At 47.0% G+C, this 20,218-nt stretch overlaps 1 protein-coding gene across 2 annotated transcripts in view; it reads right to left on the reverse strand.

Annotated features, from left to right (window-relative positions):
- Mylk3 (myosin light chain kinase 3) overlaps positions 1-20,218 on the reverse strand; it is a 51,188-nt gene that overhangs the window by 14,162 nt on the left and 16,808 nt on the right. For both annotated transcript variants that reach the window (XM_048434652.3, XM_048434651.3), the window contains exons 2-9: positions 16,849-16,900; positions 15,309-15,717; positions 11,456-11,898; positions 9,308-9,413; positions 8,748-8,841; positions 7,499-7,608; positions 5,386-5,527; positions 748-818 (exon numbers count right to left, since the gene is read on the reverse strand). In XM_048434652.3, the coding sequence (XP_048290609.3) occupies positions 748-818; positions 5,386-5,527; positions 7,499-7,608; positions 8,748-8,841; positions 9,308-9,413; positions 11,456-11,898; positions 15,309-15,717; positions 16,849-16,900 (1,427 nt within the window). The remainder of the gene's footprint in view (positions 1-747; positions 819-5,385; positions 5,528-7,498; positions 7,609-8,747; positions 8,842-9,307; positions 9,414-11,455; positions 11,899-15,308; positions 15,718-16,848; positions 16,901-20,218) is intronic.

Here is a 20,218-nt window from a genome sequence, read left to right on the forward strand (position 1 = left end):
CCTGTTCTGGAACTCCCTCTCTAGACCAGGCTGGCCTCGAACTCAAACTCACATAGATCCTCCTGCCTCTGCCTCCCAAGTGCTAGGATTAAAGGCATATGCCACCACCACCCGGAAAAGATTTAATTATTTTTTTATGTACATGTATGTATGACTGTGTGAGGATGCTAGATCCCCTGGGACTACAGACAGTTACGGACTGCCATACAGGTGCTGGAAATCGAACACGGTTCCTTTAGAAGAGTAACCAGTGCTCTTAAGTGCTGAGCCATCTCTCCAGCCCCCCACTGTACTAAATTCTAACCTAGTCTTCAGGGGCTCCAAATCCACTTATCAGGGCACCACCCTATTTTGTCACATATGTGTTTTCATATGTAAACTAGAGATTTCTCAGAGTGCAAGGATGGTGGTGGATATATTTATTACCTAGCTTGGCCCCTGGCAGAAGGGAGAACTGATGGAATTTAGTCTGCCTTGACCCCTGTTCAGCAGTCCCCTGTAACTCTATTCCTCTGCTCAGACAGGTAGTTCAAAGTACAGTTAACTCTGTGATCTTTTGGAACAAATGGAGCCTGTACTACAACCCACTGCGTTAACGGCAAGCAAAAGGCCACATTCTCTAAGTGAGAACTTTCCTGCATTCATCCCCAAACTCAAAAATGGCCAGATCTCAGACAGGTAAGTACATTCCAGAGAGCTGTAGGTGCCCCTGAAGAAGGAATTTTGTCAGTGTATCAGGAGCCTTACCTTCTAGCCAGCCCAAAGTCAATGATCTTAATTTGATGTCCTGTCTGATTGACACACAGTATGTTCTCTGGCTAGAAGAGAAAAGGAAGGGAAAGATATTTTACCCTTATTACCCCTGGTTAAGGAAGCCTACAGCTCCCACACTTATTTGTCCATAGGCCTCGTTTCCCCAGAATCTAAGGGAATCTAATGGCTTAGGGTAGTCAAATGGGGCTAGACAGACAATAAAAATAAATGAGCTGCACTAATGATGCAGTTGTTGGCATAGGGAGCTGGAAAAATGGCGTAGTGGTTAAGGGCTTGTGCTGTTCTTGCAGAGAATCTGAGTTCAGTACCTCACACCCATGTTGGACAACTCACAACCACCTGCAATGCCAGCTCTAATGCATCTGACACCATCTTTTCTGTCTCCATGAAAAACTGTACTCGGGCACATTCTCTCTCTCTCTCTCTCTCTCTCTCTCTCTCTCTCTCTCTCTCACACACACACACACACACACACACACACACACACACACACACACACACATGTACAAAGAATTCAAAACAAAATCTTTTAAAAAGTGTTGGTATGGACTATGAGAAAGTAAGACCTTTGTCCTGCAGAAGCAGGGACCCTGTGGACACAGCAGAAGAGAAGTCGAAGACCCAGAGTTGGATATGAAGATTCCAAGTTTTAAAATGTTGACAGTGAAATAAAATGTAAACAAACAGGCATCGTGTGAGAACCGAACAGCACGCTTCTGTGCTGGAGACTGGGCCCATGAATTGCTTATGTGAGAGAACTGGCTTGGGATAATGCTCCGCAACACTGGCTGCAAATTAGAATCAAAAGAGTTATGTCTATTTTATTTATTTATCTTTTCTGGAGACAAGGTCCTCCTGTTTCCCACACCGGCCTAAAATTTACTATATAGTCAAGAGTGGGCTTTAACATCTGCTCCTCCTGCCTCTACCTCTGAGTGCTGGGATTACAGGTGTGTGCCGTCACACCCAGTTTTATATAGTGCCCAGGCTCAAACCCAGGGCCTTGTGTGTGCTGGGCAAGCACTGTGCCAACTGAGCCCGAGTCCCAGATCCTCATCAGGGAAACTTTTAAAATCTCAGAGCTCAGATCCCCAGGATTTCAGAAATGAGACCAAAGTAATGTCTTACTCACAGAGTATAGGGTTAGCCAGATTTGGTGCACACACTTCAATCCTGGCACTCAGAAGGCTAAAACAATGAGCGCTGAAAATTTGAGGCCAGCCTGAACTACACAGTGAGACCTTCATCAGGAAAAAGGGATCAGGGTCTGGGATGTGGATCCGTGGTGGGGTGGTACCTAGGATACAAAGGTACCATTCCCAGCAGGGAGGGGCAGTATCTGCAAGTTTGCAATGATGACTGTGACCAATAGGCTGGAATCATGGCCTTGACATACTTTTTCCTTTTAGGTCTTTCAGATCAGCTCTGGGATCCTGAAAGAGTCTAGCAATGTTTTTTGCCTTGGAATGACAAGTTGTGAGGAAGGAGATGCTGAGTGAAGATGGAGAGCCCTTAGCTCAAAATGCCATGAACTCATAGCCTCGATAGAGATTTATATGGAAACTAACGCCAAGCCATGACCACCGCAGACTCACACCAGGGACATCGGTCTGATGAAAATCTATTCTCATGTGTCTGATATAGTGATTCTAAGAATAATCTGTATCACATGAAAAAACAATGCATGCTGTTAAGCAATTTTTTCTGTATAAAGGTTGAGCCTCAGGCCTAGTAATGACTCATTCAGATGCAATTCCTTTGAGTCTTTGTGTGTTTGTCATTCACCGACTCTTTACCCACTTATTCCTGAGACACTGTCCCTTCAGTCCCAGTGCCCCGGCTAAGCTGGTTCATCCCAGGTGATGTTTTGTTGAGAAATAATGTTACTATGTAGTCCTTGACTGGCCTGAAATTCACTATGTAGACTGGGCTGGCCTCACATTCATAGAAACCCATCAGACTCTGCCTCCCAAGTGTTGAGATTAAAAGTGTGTATCACTATGCCTGGTCCCTTAAAGTGTTTTTAAATGTCATTTTAATAATATTTTTGGCATAGTATATTCCAAATGTTTTCATTTTAGCATTGTAAATATAAAAACGCTATTTTTACTTTTTTCCACATTCAGTCTAGAGTCCAGTATTGGCACAGCACTCCTTGGAGAGAGAATTATCCCCATTTTGTGACTGATAAACTCTAGGAACTTCCCCAGGTCTCACAACTAGACAAGTCCTGCTCTAGGCTGGGAAATGGGTCTCTGTTTCTCTTCTACAGAGCTATAGGAATACCCAGCCCCCAAAGGACTGGTCCTCGACCCAGACCTCAGTCAGATCAGAGTTCCAAGCTTTGGGGACTCTTCCCCAAAGGCCAGTTCTTGACCCAGAAGTGCAGATAAGAGACCCAGGTTTTCTCCAATTGCTCATCCTGCAGAGCATCTGGTCTAAAACCTTGAAATTAGCTCTCATAACAGTTAAAGCCAGGTCCCTGCCCTACCCAATATCTTTCCGAATGCTTGCCTTACAGTCTGATGCCAGTCAAGAAAGGTGGTCAAAAACAGTGGCACGCACCCCAACAGGTACAAGCACCCTGCTTCTCTTCTGAAAGGGACTCACAGAAATGCAAGACCCTTCTGAAACAGGTGATCAAAAGGCACCCTCTTGTGGGAATAGCCTAAAATCTCAGAAAAGACCATATGTGCTCTCTACCTGCCAGAAACTATGCCTGAGATTGAACATACATGACAGTCAGATTCTCCTAGAAGACAGAGAAAAGTGTAATGTGTTCATTTAGTGAAATCTCAGATGGCTCTTTAAAACCATAAGAAAAGATGTCTACAATTACTGTTTAGAAATAAGATACAAGCCTACTAAAATGGCCCAGCTGGTCAAGTTGCATGCTCCCTGCCTGATGACCAGCTTTGTCCCGGAAACTACATGGTAGAGGACAGAACTAACTCCTGTGAGTTCCTCTCTGACTTCTACACAATGCACTGTGGCACACGTGCATCATGGAATATGTACACCTGTGAATGCACGCAAGCACACACACTATACACTACACACAAAATGTAAACCAGGATGTATCCTATGACCCTTTGTAGATATTCCTGTGTGATGCTAAGTCACTCATGAAGAAGTCTTCTGTTCACGAAAACTAGTTGGGAAAAATGTATTTTACACACTTTTATATTGCCCATATTTGGTATCACAAGTATATATCCCTTTAAAACTGTGTGTGTAATGCATGCATGTATATGTGTATATATGTGTGATACATGCATGTATGTACATATCTGTGTGTAAGCATGCATGATTGTATGTGTAACGGCTAGAGGTCAACACTGAGTATCCTCTACATGCTCTTCACCTTTTCTTGTTTTTGCTTTTCGTTTTTCGAGACAGGGTTTCTCTGTAGATTTGGAGCCCTTCTGAAACTAGCTCTTATAGACCAGGCTGGTCTCAAACTCACAGAGAACCACCTGCCTCCGCCTCCCGAGTGCTGGGACTAGAGGTGTGCGCCATCATCACTCAGCTTCACCTTATTTCTGAGATAGAGTTTTTCCCTGAACCTGGAGCTCACCTATTGGGTAAACTGTCTGGCCCCAAAATCTTCTGTCTCTAGTGGGATCACAGATGCAGGACCCCACATGATGCTCCTTACACAGGTACTGGGATCTGAGCTGTGTAGAACCCAGGGGTCAAACTCAAGGTCATCAAGCTTGGCAGCATTTCTGAAAAGCTATCTCACAAGCCCACCCCTTGAGGTTATTAAAAAAATAATTTTAAATATTTATTTTTATTTATGTGGGTGTGTCTATATGAGTGCACACCATGTGTTTGTGGGTGCCTGTGGAAGCCAGAGGAGGGTAGAAAACCCCCTGGAGTTAGAGTTATAGACAGTTGTGAGCTACCCAGTGTAGATGCTGAGAACTGGACTCAGATCCTTGAGAAGAACAGCAAATGCTTTTAACTGTTGAGTCATATCTCCAGACTAAAAAAATAATTTTAAGACATTTCTAAAGAAAAATACTACTGTATTATTTAATACTCAACAACACTTAAAGAGGCACAATTGTCTACACACCACATACAAGGATAGAGACAAAATAACAGGTCTATTGTGGATACCAGAACTAGTAAACGGCAGAGCCAGGAGGGGAAGCCCCAGAGACCACAGTGAGCCAGGCTCGGATGCTCAGAAGGCACCTGCCGAGGTGGTGTGGGAGAATTGTCTGTATTCTGTCAATCATATTTTAATAAAACACTGATTGGCCAGGCAGGCAGGATAGGCGGGAAAGCCAGACAGGAAGTAGAGGTGGAGCAAAGAGACTGGGAGCACTCTGGGAAGCAGGAAGCTCCCTCCACAGTTCTGCCCAGACCACCGGAGAGGAAACATGTAAGCTGCCCAGCTGGAAAAGGTACTGAGCCATTATGGCTACCATAGATAATGATAATGGATTAATATAAGTTACAAGGACTAATAAGAAGCCTGACCTAATGGACCAATCAGTTTATAACCTAATGTAGACTCTGATTTCTTTGGGACTTGCCGGCTGTGGGGTACCGGGTGGGACAGAAACCCCAAGAAGCCGGACACCGAGGCCCAGCGCTGACCTTGAGGTCCAGGTGCAGGATATAGTGCTGGTGTAGGTAATGCACACCCTCGCAGATCTGCTTGGTGAACAGGACCACATCCAGTTCAGTCAGGTGGTACTTCTCATCCGTGATCCGGTCAAAGAGTTCACCTCCATCCACACTGCCGGAGAAAGGGAAGAAGCAGGTGTCAAACCGAGCGAAGCTCTCAGAGGGCCTGAGAGCAGCCAGTCTAGGTGTGCAGAGTCGGTTACAGCCCACGGAATGCCCGAGGCAGCTTACAAAGGCTTCTGATACTGCTATGTGGGGTTTGGTTGGGTCCTTTGCTCTGGCATATTCCCCACAGGAGATTTTCCTAGAACCTGGATATCTAAAATTAGGGTTGCAAATTCAGTTGCTTGGGAGTGCCAAATACACCCACATAGCAACAAGCCCAAGTGAAGCCTGGCATGGTGACCCACAGCTATGACCCAGTCCTTGGGAGGCAGAGAAAAAATAGTCAAGAGGTCAGGACCTTTCACAGCTACACGATGATTTCAGACGTGCGCGACATGAAACCCTGTCTCAATAAACAAATTAAGGAGTTAATTAACTGAAAAATTAAAAAGAACCCTAACTAGGCAAATTAGACCGCATGTGAGACAAAAGTTTTCTCTGTTTTCCCCAGTATTTTGTCCAGTATTGGTGACTGAACCCAGGGTCTCAGACAGGCCCAGCAAGATCTCGACCACTGTCCCCACTGTTTTGCCCTCTTTTGATTCATATATGCTATGACAAATGTTTTATTCTTATTATCCCTGTCAGAAGGTGCACAACAACACAAGCACAAAGATAAATGACCCTTGTCTATGGCTTCCAAATCAAGAGTTAGTTTCTGGGCTAGAGAGAAGGCTCAACTCCACAGAGTGAGCTTCAATACACCTCGACACATGGAGTGAGTTGTACTACACCCCTGCACAGAGTGAGCTATAGTGCACCCCTACACACAGTGAGCTGCAGTACACCTCTACACACAGTGAGCTGCAATACACCCCTACACACAGTGAGCTATAGTACACCGCTACACATGGAGTGAGTTGTACTACACCCCTACACACAGTGAGCTATAGTATACCTCTACACATGGAGTGAGTTGTACTACACCCCTACACACAGTGAACTGCAGTACACCCCTACACACAGTGAGCTATAGTATACCCCTACACATGGAGTGAGTTGTACTACACCCCTACACACAGTGAGCTGCAGTACACCCCTACACACAGTGAGCTACAGTACAGCCCTACACATGGAGTGAGTTGTACTATACCCCTATACACAGTGAGCTACAGTACAGCCCTACACATGGAGTGAGTTGTACTATACCCCTACACACAGTGAGCTATAGTACACCCTCACACAGAGAGAGCTGTAGTACACCCCCACAGAGAGAGAGCTGCAGTACACACACACACACATACACACACACAGAGCTGTAGTACACCCACACAGAGAGAGCTGCAGTACACACACACACATACACACATACAGAGCTGTAGTACACCCATACAGAGAGAGCTGCAGTACACACACACACAGAGCTGCAGTACACACACACACACACACAGAGCTGCAGTACACACACACACACACACAGAGCTGCAGTACACACACACACAGAGCTGCAGTACACACACACACACACAAAGCTGCAGTACACACACACACACACACACACACACACAGCTGTAGCACACCCATACAGAAAAAGCTGCTGTACACCTCTACAGACATAGGTTTGGTTCCAATGTAACTATATTCTTTATGTTTTCATGAAAGCTAGATAGAAAGATTTCCCAATTTCTGTCTACATTTTCCAATTTCCAACCATTAATCTAACATACAAAATCACTAAAAGTTGTTTAGGCCAAACTAGCATAATGTCTGCAGATTAGACCGGACATGCTGGTCACTGGTTTGAAACAAAAGGACTTTGTCCACCAACCTCCACCCTCAGGTTCAAGGCACTGAACCAGGGCATGTGGCGTGCCTCTGGGGGTGCCTATGAGAGCAGAGAGGGGAGCTTGCCTAGACTGAAGACTCTCAGTCCCTACCACGAGGCCCGTAAGGAAGTCACCACTTCTGAGATACTCACTACTCCATGATCAGGGTGAAGCTGTTCTTGCTCTCAAAAGCATCATAGAGTTGGATTAAGTTCACATGGCTCAGCTGGTTCATGATGTTGATCTCATTCTTGACATCCTCCTGGTGGGACCACAGGAAAATGGTTTTCAAGAAAATAGATCAGGAAGAGAAGCCACCTGTATCTCCCAAGATGTATGAGGTGGGCATGCCCAAATGCTCGTGCGCGCGCGTACACACACACACACACACACACACACACATATACACACACACTCATATACAATCACACACTCACATGCACACAGTCACACATGCATATACACATTCACTCACGCACACATACACACATTCCTACATATATCCACTCACACATTCATACACATGTACACACACATGCATGTACACACATTTTATGCTTCTTCCAACTCCTGTTGTCACACCAGCTCTCCTGACTCATCACCCAAACTGTGTTCCTATAACAGAAAGGACCTTGATTCCACCCACTGCTCATCACCTCACAGACACCCCCTCACCTCATAGACACCCCCTCATCACCTCACAGACACCCACTCATCTCACAGACACCCCCTCACCTCACAGACACCCCCTCAATTCACAGACGCCCCCTCATCACCTCACAGACACCTCCTCATCACCTCACAGACACTCCCTCACCTTACAGACACCTGCTCACCTCACAGACACCCCCTCACCTCACAGACACCCCCTCAATTCACAGACGCCCCCTCATCACCTCACAGACACCCCCTCACCTCACAGACACCCCCTCAATTCACAGACGCCCCCTCATCACCTCACAGACACCTCCTCATCACCTCACAGACACCCCCTCACCTTACAGACACCTGCTCACCTCACAGACACCTGCTCACCTCACAGACACCCCCTCATCTCACAGACACCCCCTCATCTCACAGACACCTCCTCATCTCACAGACACCTCCTCATCACCTCACAGACACCCCCTCATCTCACAGAGCGGAGGCCCAAGAAGGAAAAGCCCTTGGTGCCCAAGGTCCTGCAAACGTGTTGGCAGAGCCATGCCAGGCCATCCACAGAAATGGGGTCTGGAGTAAGGAACGTGGGTGACTCAGTGAGCAGTGTGTAGTCCAGGTAGAGGGGAAGGGAGTACACCATGCTTCCTGCTTGGCACGGAGGGGGCTGGAGCAGGTGCTAGGAAACGAAAGATTCTAGGTCTCGGCTAGAAGGATCTGTCTGGTCCGGGGCAGAAGTCTTACCCGGTCTTTGATGCTCTTCACTTTGATGATCTTGGCTGCGAGTGCAAGGCCTGTGGACCTCTCTGTACACCTGTGCACCTGGCCAAACCGACCTCTACAGAGGCAGAGAGACACGGTAAGATGAGAACATGCAGAGCTCACCAACTCACGAGGGCTGCCGTTCCTCTCCTCACAGACACTGTGTGGGCTGTCCTACACCACAGGCTGCTGTCTTAGTCCTCATTCACCTCTGGGCTAACCCCTAGTCGAGAAAATCACTTCTTCACCGCCCACAGTCATGTGATCTGCTCTACAGTCAGGGGAAACCTCCTGACCTTGCCACGGGCTATTCTGCGAGTGGGAATACCCCCTACTCACTCCCGCCCTGCCAGCCTCCTGAAAACACCCCCTCCTGGCACCCCTGCTACCTTAGGAGTGTTTCCTGCATTGAGGGCCTCCTACACCTCTCCTCCCTCGTGCGTGCAGTTGCCTGCATCCCAGGGAGACCCCTTTTCTTTCTCTATGCAGTCAGCCTCTGTGTTCCAGTCCCTGCCCCTTGCCCAGGCGGGTACTGTACTTACCCTCCCAAGACTTCATGCTGGGACACTGTGTAGCCTGCTGAGATCGAGGTGTTCTTGACATTCACTACCCGGTGTTCAAAGGGGGCTGGGGGTGCTGCACTGTCGTCTGTAGAGAGACGACAGAGCACCCATGAGTCTCCTACAAGTAGTCTCCCCTCCTAAACCCAGTAAGCGTCACCTAAGACCACCGCCTGCTGTGGGAGAATTGTCTGTATTCTGTCAATCATGTTTTAAATAAATGCTGATTGGCCAGGCAGGAAGTATAGGCAGGTCAACCAGACAGGAAGTAGAGGTGGATGAGAACAGGAGACTTCTAGGAAGGAGGAAGCCCATTCCTCCCACTCCTGCCCAGATCACCGAAGAAGCAGGATGTGACCTGCCCCGCTATAAAAGGTACTGAGCCATGTGGCTAACATAGACTAGAATAGTGGACTAACATAAGTTATAAGAGCTAATATGAAGCCTGAGCTAATGGGCCAATCAGTTTATCATTAATGTAGACTCTCTGTGTAATTTCTTTGGGGCTTGCTGGCTGTGGGAACTGGGCAGGACAGAAACCCCAACAAGCCAGCCCACATGTTACAGCCGCCCTTCTTACAGTCCCAGCATGTGGGAGCCCTGACTCTAAAGTCACCCCATTAGAGCCATACATTTGTCAGGAGAGGGAGCTGAGCTCACTGTATCAGTGAGCAGATTTTCATGAGGCGGCTGTGTTCAAAGGCACCGAAACTGTGGACACAGTCAAGGGAGAGTAAAGGGGAGACTTTTAGTAAAACAAGCATACCATCCTCACCACTCAGCCTTGGCCCCCTGATAGCTGATCTCAACTAGATCCCCAAAGGGCAAGAGAGCACATGGGGGAGCCGTGGTGAGCATATCTTAGGGCATGGGCTGGTGAGGAGGGATAATAGATCTAGAAGAGAAGAAAGGGGCAGCCAGCACTTGGAAACTCATCAAGGACAGGCATTTAGGATTGCGGGGGTTTTTTTCTTTTTAATTTTATTACTGTGTGTGTGTGTGTGTGTGTGTGTGTGTGTGTGTGTGTGCATGTACATACCATGTCATATACATGTGGAGGTCAGAGGATAATTTTCAGGAGTTGGTTCAGTTTTTACCATATGGGTCCCAGAACTGAACTCAGGGTTGGCAACAAATGTTTTACCAGATGAAATGGCCCTAGGATTTCATTTTAACTGGTTAATATGAGTACCTAGAAATATCACATGAAATTATTTTTTAAAGAAAAGGAAAATATGCAACAGTCATGATGCTACAAAGTGTTTTCTGCACAAATGGCTTGGAAATCATCTGTTCACGCTTGTCCTGGGAGCATCCTATATGCTCCCTGAATGCAGAGAGTGCTCCACGATCTTGTGTGCTCCCTCGGTGCAGAAAGTGTTCCACGATCCTGTATGCTCCCTGAGTGTCAAGGGTGCTCCACAGACAATTCTCCCACCAGGAGGGAGACTTCCAAACCATTGGTGGTGTTGAAGGTCTTTGTAGTAGAAATGCCTGAGATTTCTGATGCTTGATACCCATCTGGGTTGACAAGTGGGTCATTCTCAACACTTCCTCGCTATTGCAAATGGCAGTGGGAATGGCTCACTGTGCCTGACACATATAAGTCAGTGTCTTTTCTTCATTTTTCTTCTCCACCCCATCTCTGAGGGATGAGCATATAATCTAGGTTGACCTCAAACTCATCATGTAGCAATGAATATATCGTGCCTCCATCTCCCACAAGATTGGATTAGAGATGCGCAACACCACATTTGGTTTCCTACAATGTTGGGAATCAAAGCCATAGCTCCAGATAGGCAAACACTCTAGCAACTGACTCCATCCCTAGCCCTCCTGCCTTCTGCATGCTCGCCTGTCCTCTTTTTCAAACGATGCCAGATGTAGAACCCTCAAGTAGGGGAGCTGCTTTGAGACGCCTACCCAGTTGGGCCACAGAGGTTCCCACTTCCCAACCATCAAAGACCCAAGTTTAATTCTTCGACATTTCTGTTTCTTGGACTCTAGTACCAGGACTTAACTATCCAGAGACTTAGGCTTCCTCAGAACCACATAATCTATGGAAGGTGAAGGAAGGCTCCCAGGCACTCACCTCAAGGCCGTGATGAGCTGGATCACAGCCTCACTTACCCAGAACCATGATGGCAGTCTCCGCAGCTGTAGACACCTTACTTCCGACCTCAGTTCCCCCTGAGCCTTTGGCTGCAGGGTCCTTCCCAGGCTCAGGCTTTCCTGCTCCTGGATCTTTTTCTTGCAGCAGGTCCGTGGTCCCAACAGTCTCATCTCCCCAGCCCCTTGTGGCCAAGCTTGGTCCTGTGAGAGGCTGAGCCCCAGGCCCCGCCTCCTCCTCCGTACTTGCTCCTCCATGGCTGCTACTCCTCTTTAGCGGTGGTAGAAATGGACTAGCTCCTTTAGGGATCTGGTCTTCCAGTGCAGTTCCAGGGCCTTCGGGATGTGGGTCCTGCTCATGAGGCTGGGTAACTGCTAGAGTTTCTGCAGAGGCCGTGGAACTGACCCTTTGGGTCTCAAGCAGCGCCCCAGGTGTAACCATCTCTTGTACGTGGATAGAGATCCTGGGCAGAGAGAAATAAGACCCTGAGGTTCAAAACAAGGACGTTCCAGGAATGCAACTCAGCAGTAGAGCATTGCTTAGTGTCATAGCTTCAGCTGTCAACTTGACACAAATTTAGAGTCACCTGGAAACAGGAAACTCCAATGGAAGAATTGGCCCGATTGGTCTGGCCTGTGGCCATGTCTATGAAGCATTTTCTTAATTGCTAATTGATGCAGGAGGGCCTAGCCTACCATAGGCAACACTTTCCCTAGATAGAGGGGCCTGGGCTCTAAACTAGAAAAAGATAGTTGAGATGCAGAGACCCACAGCCAAACATTCAGCAAAGCTAAGGGAATCCCACAGAAGAGGGGGAGGAAAGGTTGTAGAAGCCAGAGCAGTCAAGGACACCACAACAACATGGCTCACAGAATCTAACCAGGGTCCCTAGGGACTCGTAGAGAATGAAGGGACAATCAGGGAGCTTGTATGGGTTGATCTAGGCCCTGTGTATATATACCTTATGATGGCTTGTTGAGATCTTAAAAGTGCTAGTAAAAAAATAAAACAAATACTTAGGAGACTTACAAATACAAATGACAAAATTTCCTCAGTATCATTCATATTATAGTATTTGTGATAACAAGAATACTAAACTGTATTTTCTAGCCATCATTTGTACAGCACAAGGCCTGGTTGCCTTATTTTTATTTAATTAAAATATGGTTACATGATTCTCCCCTCACTAATAATCTTTAATGTGCTATGGAAGGTAAAAATTTGAGTTTGTAGTATACATGATATAAAATCATGAGCTAAGAGTTAAGTAAAGATTAACAACATTCTAGTTCTTCATTTATTCTCTTTTGGAAAATTAGTCTCCAAGTTTGAAGCTCAAATGTCTCTGAAGATATAAACAAATAGATAAAGAAATACATCTTTGTTTTAAAATGTTTACAAAAATAAACACAAATATGGATTTTTTTAGATTTTTTAAGAAGAAATAAAAAATGGTTAATGTGGGCCCTCATCTAGCATACACAGGGCCCTTACACAGCTACACACACGCACACACACACGCACGTACACGCACGTATGCACACACACACGTGCATGCACACACACACTTAGACTAGGAGAGTACATTCTATGTTACATGTCCTTTATCATAATAAAAAGAATAAAGGAAAATACAAGGGTTTTTTTCCAGCAGTTGAAAGTCCAGGCTGCTCTGACCTTTAGGCCTTTGATAATGGACGCCGATCCCAAGTGGTGCAGTCGAGAGACCTGGCAGCCTGTCTACAGTTGAGCCCAGGGCAAGAGTGTGGGGACGAGACAGCTGGCCATGATGACAGTGGCATGCAAGGTGGGAGCCACGCTAAGCACCTGAGCCTGTCTCAGACCAAGGGGCCCAAAAAGCTTGACAAACCAATTGCTGGGGGAGAATCCAGGTAGGCCGAGGAAAAAGCCATTGGCCGCTTCAGCCCTCTCTGGTCTTCTCTTCCAGTGGGGTAGGAGGTGACCCCAGTGTCACGCAGCTCTATGTCATGTTTGGTGTCCAATGCTTCCTTACCTACTGCATAGCACACCAACCACAGGCACCGCCAACAACTCCGGCTGCCAAGTTCAGGTATGGTCTCAGGATACCTAGACAAGCAGCCCCTTCTGGTCAGAACTGACACTTAATTTTTGATATGCTTTCCTCAAAAAACACATTCTAGCCAGGCAGTGGTGGCACATGCCGTTAATCCCAGCACTCAGGAGGCAAAGGCATGTGGATCTCTGTGAGTTCAAGGCCAGCCTGGTCTACAAGTGCTAGTTCCAGGACAGTCACTAAAACTACAGAGAAACCTTGTATCGAAAATAAAAATAAAAAAAATTAAACACATTCTAGGGAAGGAAGGGCAGGTGGTGGCCTCTCCACTTCCTGAGACCTGCTTCGGATCTGGCGTGTCTGAAATTCAGCTCAGGGCTGTGACTGGGGTGGCACATGCTTCTCAGTGAGAGGTTTTTGGGGATCCCTAACATGTCACAGGAAGTTCATTCCTGCAATTGCTACATTCAGAGGTTTTCCAGGCACAGCTACCAGGAATCCCTCTTTCCAGCCTGCCAAGGCCCCTGGGACAGAGGGAGGTGGGGTAGGATGGGGTCCTATTTCCTTCTAGAACCAATCGCCACAGCAAAAAGAAGCTAGGTAATCTCCCGTGGTGTAGGAGGGTCTTCTTTCTATGTGTTGCTTTCATTGGTTGAATAACCAATTGCTTTTAATAGAGTAGCCCTTAGGTGGGCAGAGTACACAGAACAGAATGCTGGGAAGTAGGGAAGTGTGGCAGATGCCATGCTTCTCCTGCCCAAGATGGATGCTGCCCAAGACTCATGCCGGTAAGCCGATACATATTAATGAAAATGGGTTAATCAAGATGTGAAAGTTAGCCAATAAGAGGTTAGAACTAATGAGCTAGGCAGTGTTTAAATGAAAACAATTTGTATGTTGTTATTTGGGGTATAAGCTAGCCAGCCGGGAGCCGGGTGGGACACAGCCTGCTCCTCCTTACTACACTCCCAGTGCTGGGTCTTGTTGTCTCCGTGGTAGACGTGGGGCAGGTGGAGAGGACATCAGGTATGAGGGCATCTGAGAGAGGTCTAGAAGGCCAGGGCCCTTGCAGGCTGTGCAGGCACAGCGGTGCTGTACCAACGGCACTGAATACAGACAGAATGCAACCAGCCAGTTCTCTCTTCTACCGTTTCTGCCAAGCACAGTTCCTGTCCCAGGCTTTACTGCCTCTCCAGGACCTCTGACACAAACCTCCCCAATGCCTCTAGAATGCCTCTACCTGCCCCACCCTTTTCTCCTCGCCATATTGTTTAGGACTTAAATGTTGCCCCAAAGAAGCAGGCGTGCGATTAAGTACGTGAATTTGGTGGTTTTGTGGGATGGTGGTGCTCAGTCCCCATGTCATCATCAGTAAGATAACAGGACCACTTCCCCACACTGGGAACTCTGGGAGAATAAAATGAGCTGATGCCTCAGAAGGCCAGGCCAGTGCTTGGAACATGGTGAAGTGTGCTGTGAAGCCTGTTCGCTGAAGTAATTACTTATTAAAAAGTTAGTCATTCTCAACCCTACTCTCCACTAGAATGAAAAACAAAAATCCAAGAATGGTACCTGAGAATCACTCCAGACCAAAGGAATCAAGATTTCTGGGCATGGATGTTTCTTTTTAATTCCTACTCCCTATTCCCAGGTAATTCTCATGGCCAGGTAGATACCAGTACCCCCAGGATCCCAAACATAAGATCTTCCCCTGTGAATCTAGTGCGGCTCTATGTATACAGTGGTCACCAGCATGTGTGACTGGCCCATTGGCCATGCCACACATAAAGGACGCAGCTGTTTGCGCCCATTGCCCAGCACAGAAGAACACCCCTTACCTGGAAAATGCCTCACCACTGTGGACTTCACTGGCTGGAGTTAGTGACTCTACAGGCGGAGGGCTAAGCCCTGAATTCAGTCTCATGCTCTCTTCTGAGAGCCAACAGTCAGGTTTGCTGGACGAGGTTCCTTGTCCTGTACTTTGCGACATCTTGAGATTGGTGAGGACCTCGCTGATTCTGTCGAGTGCTACAGACAATTCCACAGTAGTCCCAGTATTCTCACCAGACGTCCCCAGAAGCCTGGGTTCCGCTTCTGTGGATGGGGGCACTTGGCCTAGGCCAAGAACTTCAGTTCCCTGCCTTAGTGAAGCTCCTGCCTGGGTGAAGTCAGCTCCCTTAAGTGAAGTACTGATGATGAGAGGCAGCCTCTCCACTGCCCCCACTGCTGTGTCCTCCTTCTGGCTCTCTACAAGACAACGGAAAGGGGGAAACATACTCTAAGGGACATGGATCACAAGGAAAAAAAGCAAACACATATGTGTCATCCCACATACCACATCTATAAAAGCCAAAAACTGGACGTAACCCATATTGTCATGAGAGATGTGTCTGTAGGTTAGAACATCCACCCAAGGAAGTGTTGTACAGCCACTCTTAACATAAGAAAAAAGGGACTTAAGAGATGGTTCAGTAGGTAAGAGCACTACCTACTCTTCAAGAGAATCCAGGTTTGATCCTCAGCACCTACAATGTAGCTCACAAGTGTCTGGAATCCAGTTCTAGAGGATCTGATGCCCTCTCTGGCCTCCATAGACTAGACGCACACAGGTGGTGCACAGATATATACAGACAAAACACCAACACGCGTTGAGAGAAGGGAGGATATTTGTGAGTGTGCACATGTGTGTAAACCTATGGCTACTTATAAGTGGTTTGCATAAACTGAACCTCACTGGAAAGATAAGGATTTTTTAAATGGTCATAAATAAAGGTTTTAAGGAGGAAGGACAAAGGTAGACTTCTCTTAGTATACCTTATTTTGTCAATCTGACTGTAGAACCCTAAAAATACTATTTAAAAAAGAATTTTGTTTCTTGAGACAGGGTTAGCTTTGGCTGCCCTAAAACTCACAGAGATCTGCCCACTTCTGCCTTCTGTGTGCCAGGATTAAAGGTGTGCACCACCACGCCAGGGACGTAAAGTTTTAAAAGAGAATTAACTTTTATAAAAGCAATCCAGCCAAAGTCTTAATTCCAGCACTCTGGAAATGGAGGCAGAAGGACCAGAAGTTCAAGGTCATCCTCAGCTATGTGGTGGAGTTTGAGATCAGTCTGGGGTGCACGAGACCCTGTCTCAAAAGTCCAAACAAAACAAGAACAACCATGGCATGGGCGACGTACCTGGTACTTTATTCTGAACCATTATGCGTGCGGCAGAAACAGGCAGGTGGACCCCCTCACCTACCCACAGCCTCCTAGGGGGTCAGCTTGCTCACCTGTGGACCCCCTCACCTACCCACAGCCTCCTAGGGGGTCAGCTTGCTCACCTGTGGACCCCCTCACCTACCCACAGCCTCCTAGGGGGTCAGCTTGCTCACCTTGGGTCCTCAGCTTCTGCTTGACTCCTGTAGCTTCTGCTGGCTCCTTGTTCTAAAATAACCACCATAAAAACACCATCATTCAAACATCCACAGGCCACCTGCCACTTGCTCACATGTTGTTAGTTTATTTACTATGACCCACAGCAATATGGCTGGACATTGAGGCCGCATGCGCCTAGCTTCAAAGCTAGAGCCCATGTTCTTTCCAGGGCTTCACTGAATGGCTAGGGGGCTGGCTCCCCGAGAGGAGGTTCTAAAAAGACCGGGGTCTGAAGTCAAGAATGGGGAAGGAAAAGAAACCTCAATCCTAAATCACCATCAGCTCAGCTCTGCTATCTACACTGCAGTGGTCCTGGATGGGACTGGATTCCAAAGTCAAACCCATGCTCAGCGGACAGAGCAACACAACCAGTGGTCACAGCAGTCTGGGAGCTGAGGAACCGCCTCCAGCTGCGCTCTATCATTTGGGCCTAGAGATGCCAGATCTTTGTTGTTCAAGAGAAACTGGACTTAGATTTTTGCTTAAATGAGACTTATTAAAACTCAAAATTAAATAAAAAGTGATTTATTAAAGCATCATTTGTATACAATAAATTACACATACAAACTATAAACTTTTTGTGAGACTGTCTCACTATGTAGCCCTGAGAGTCTAGAACTCCCAATAAAGGCCAGACTCACAAAAATCCACCTGCTTCTGCCTCCTGAGTCCTGAGCCTAAAGGTGTGCACCACACTAGCTCAACAAATGTACAAAATGCAGAACAATTCTGCTACCCCCAAAGGATCCCTAGCATTTTAATTCAAAGATTTCAGTTTCCAGTGTTGGAAATCAATTAAAATCTTTTCAATGCTGCAGACAACATGTGTCTTCAGCTGTTTGGATCTCTGGGCTCCCCATTAAGGAACTCTGTGACTGGGGCCAGAGAGAGGCCGCTTAGCTGGTGAGTTACATTCCCTGGTGCACAGGGGATCAGGGACATGTTAACCGCAGCTATTGCTATGACTTAACACCAGGAGCCACAGTTGGGACCTTACCATCAAAGGTTGAAAACCCCAACAAGGGATGCAACCTTTTCTGGAGAGTTTTCTGACTGTCACAGAGTGGCCAGGTCCAGTGTAGGGCTCTGAGCATGTCTGTCAGGCCCTGGTCTCTAGCAGACCTTTTACGTTTAAAGAAGAGCTGCAGAGAATCCCTCTGGACCAGCGCTCAGCATCCTTATGCTCAGCATCCTTAGAGGGCTCCTCAACACCGGACACTCACCACTCTGTTTCAAAATAGCCATAGCTGTTAAGTAACTTTTGTTTGCTGGACACGCTTTTCCAAACATTTCACAGATTAGTTCCCCCTCGTCCTGCCCACTCTTTGAGATAACATTTACTAATGGGATAATTCCTGGTTTACAGAGAGAAAGTGAAAAACACAGAAGCAGATGAGTCGGCCAGTGCTGAAGGCAGAATTAAAAGCAACAACTTTGACCTGAGAGGCCAGGCTCCTGCCACACTGCTACACTAGAAAGGGTGACACGGGGTCCCCCAGCCAGACCCCACCCAGGCTGAGGTTAGACACTCACTGTGGTACCCCATCCCGTCAGCATGGTTTGACTTCGGAATCCCAGTCTCAATCAGAACTATAGCAGCTTGAATGTTGATCTGACTTAGGGTGGGTAGAATTTGATTTTCCATTCCTGACCTAAGTCCTTTGTTCATCAGCCAGAGCAGTTCCCAAAGTCCTCTGCTCCCCCAACCCCTTTGCCAGCTTTTCTTTGCTCCAGTCACCTTTTTCAGCCCTGTTCCCTTCTCACTTCTTTGTGGCCCCAGAACATCAAATATTGCATTCATTCATTCATTTATTCAGTATGCGTATAGGTGTGTATGTGAGAGGGAGGACAAGCATGAACCCTACCCTTGGAGATCACACATAACAGTTTACAGGAACTGATCCCCATTGGTCTTCAGACTTTGTAGGGAGTTTCTTGCAAGCCCCAGGACACTAAAGGGCTCCATCTTTCTTTTCCTTCCTTCTTTCTCTTTCTGTCTTCCTTTTGGTGTATGTACCTGTGCATGTGCCAAGGTGACATGTGGAGGTCAAAGGACAACTTATGGAAGTCAGTTCTCTCTCTCTGTTATAGTAGGTCTAGGGGTTAAACTTGGTTTTTGAGAAGTCAGCCCAGGTTTCCTCTTTCAATAGTAAGGACACAATTCATGAGAGCACACAGCCCAATGCCCAAAGGACACACACACACACACATGCGCACGCACGCACACACACACACACACACACACACACACACAATACTAGTTGTTGCTATGATCCTCACATCATCAGTGTGGCCCACACCTTGCAGCAGACAGTACCCCTCTTCCTTCCTCTGCAGAATCTTCTCTGCCACTTCTGTTTAGGAAATCAGAGGCATTGCCACAGACCTCCTCATCAGTAGAAACTGACTTGCACAGACTGTCCTGAGGCAGTCCCTGTTGATGCGAACAGTCCTTCCTTCCCCTCATTTTCTTCAATATAGGAAGGCTCCTGTGTCCACCTGCTCATAAGGGTTGATGTCCTGAACAGCTCGACTGTGTTGGACTGAAGCTGAGGGCAGCTGGCTTCTAGTGATAATCTAATTCATCGTTACAGAGTTCAGTGGGTACTTTAGACAATGAAGCAGGTGTGGGTGGTGTCTGGGGAAGTAATTAAATGGCAGGAGACCCATCTTGTATATGTGAGGCCCTGAGTTCAATCCCCAGCATTACCACCAAAATATAATAAAGTAATCAAGGAGGACTTTGACCGAGTCCTGGATTAATTTTCAAATTTAACAGCCAGTGTTAGGATGTAATTCAGTTCTACATATGATTACTACACCCCTATTCTCTTAAGAAACAAATGGAGGGTCTCCAGAAGTCTCTGGAGTCTAGATTTCAGCATGAGAAATTTGTCACAGACCTTGTTCGAAGGGTTCTCTGAGCTGCAAGTTCATCCCTGACAAGCAGAAGCATGCCATGATCCAGTTAACAACTGGCAATCTAATGAGAAGACAGAACCCAAACCAGCAGACAGTCAAAGATGCACAAATCAAGCACAAAGAGCAGAGGGAGCTGCAGTGGGGCCTCGCAGACAGGTACAGCTGCAGGGATGAAGAGACAGTCCCTGCCCTCCGCTGTCCCACGGCACCTCTATATTTACAGCACAGATGCCAGTTAGTTCTGTTATTCTATAAAGAGCCCTTATGAATAAACAGGAAAGGGTAGAAAACAACATAAGGAACAGGAGGAAAATTTGTGAACAGGTCATTCACTGAAAATGCAAATGGTTTTAAATGATGGTCCACCCTTCAGTAAACGCTATCAAAGCTTTAGGGCACATTCTC

Source organism: Myodes glareolus, chromosome 22 (assembly GCF_982192425.1).
Source record: "Myodes glareolus chromosome 22, mMyoGla1.1, whole genome shotgun sequence".
NCBI classification, from domain to species: Eukaryota; Metazoa; Chordata; class Mammalia; order Rodentia; family Cricetidae; genus Myodes; species Myodes glareolus.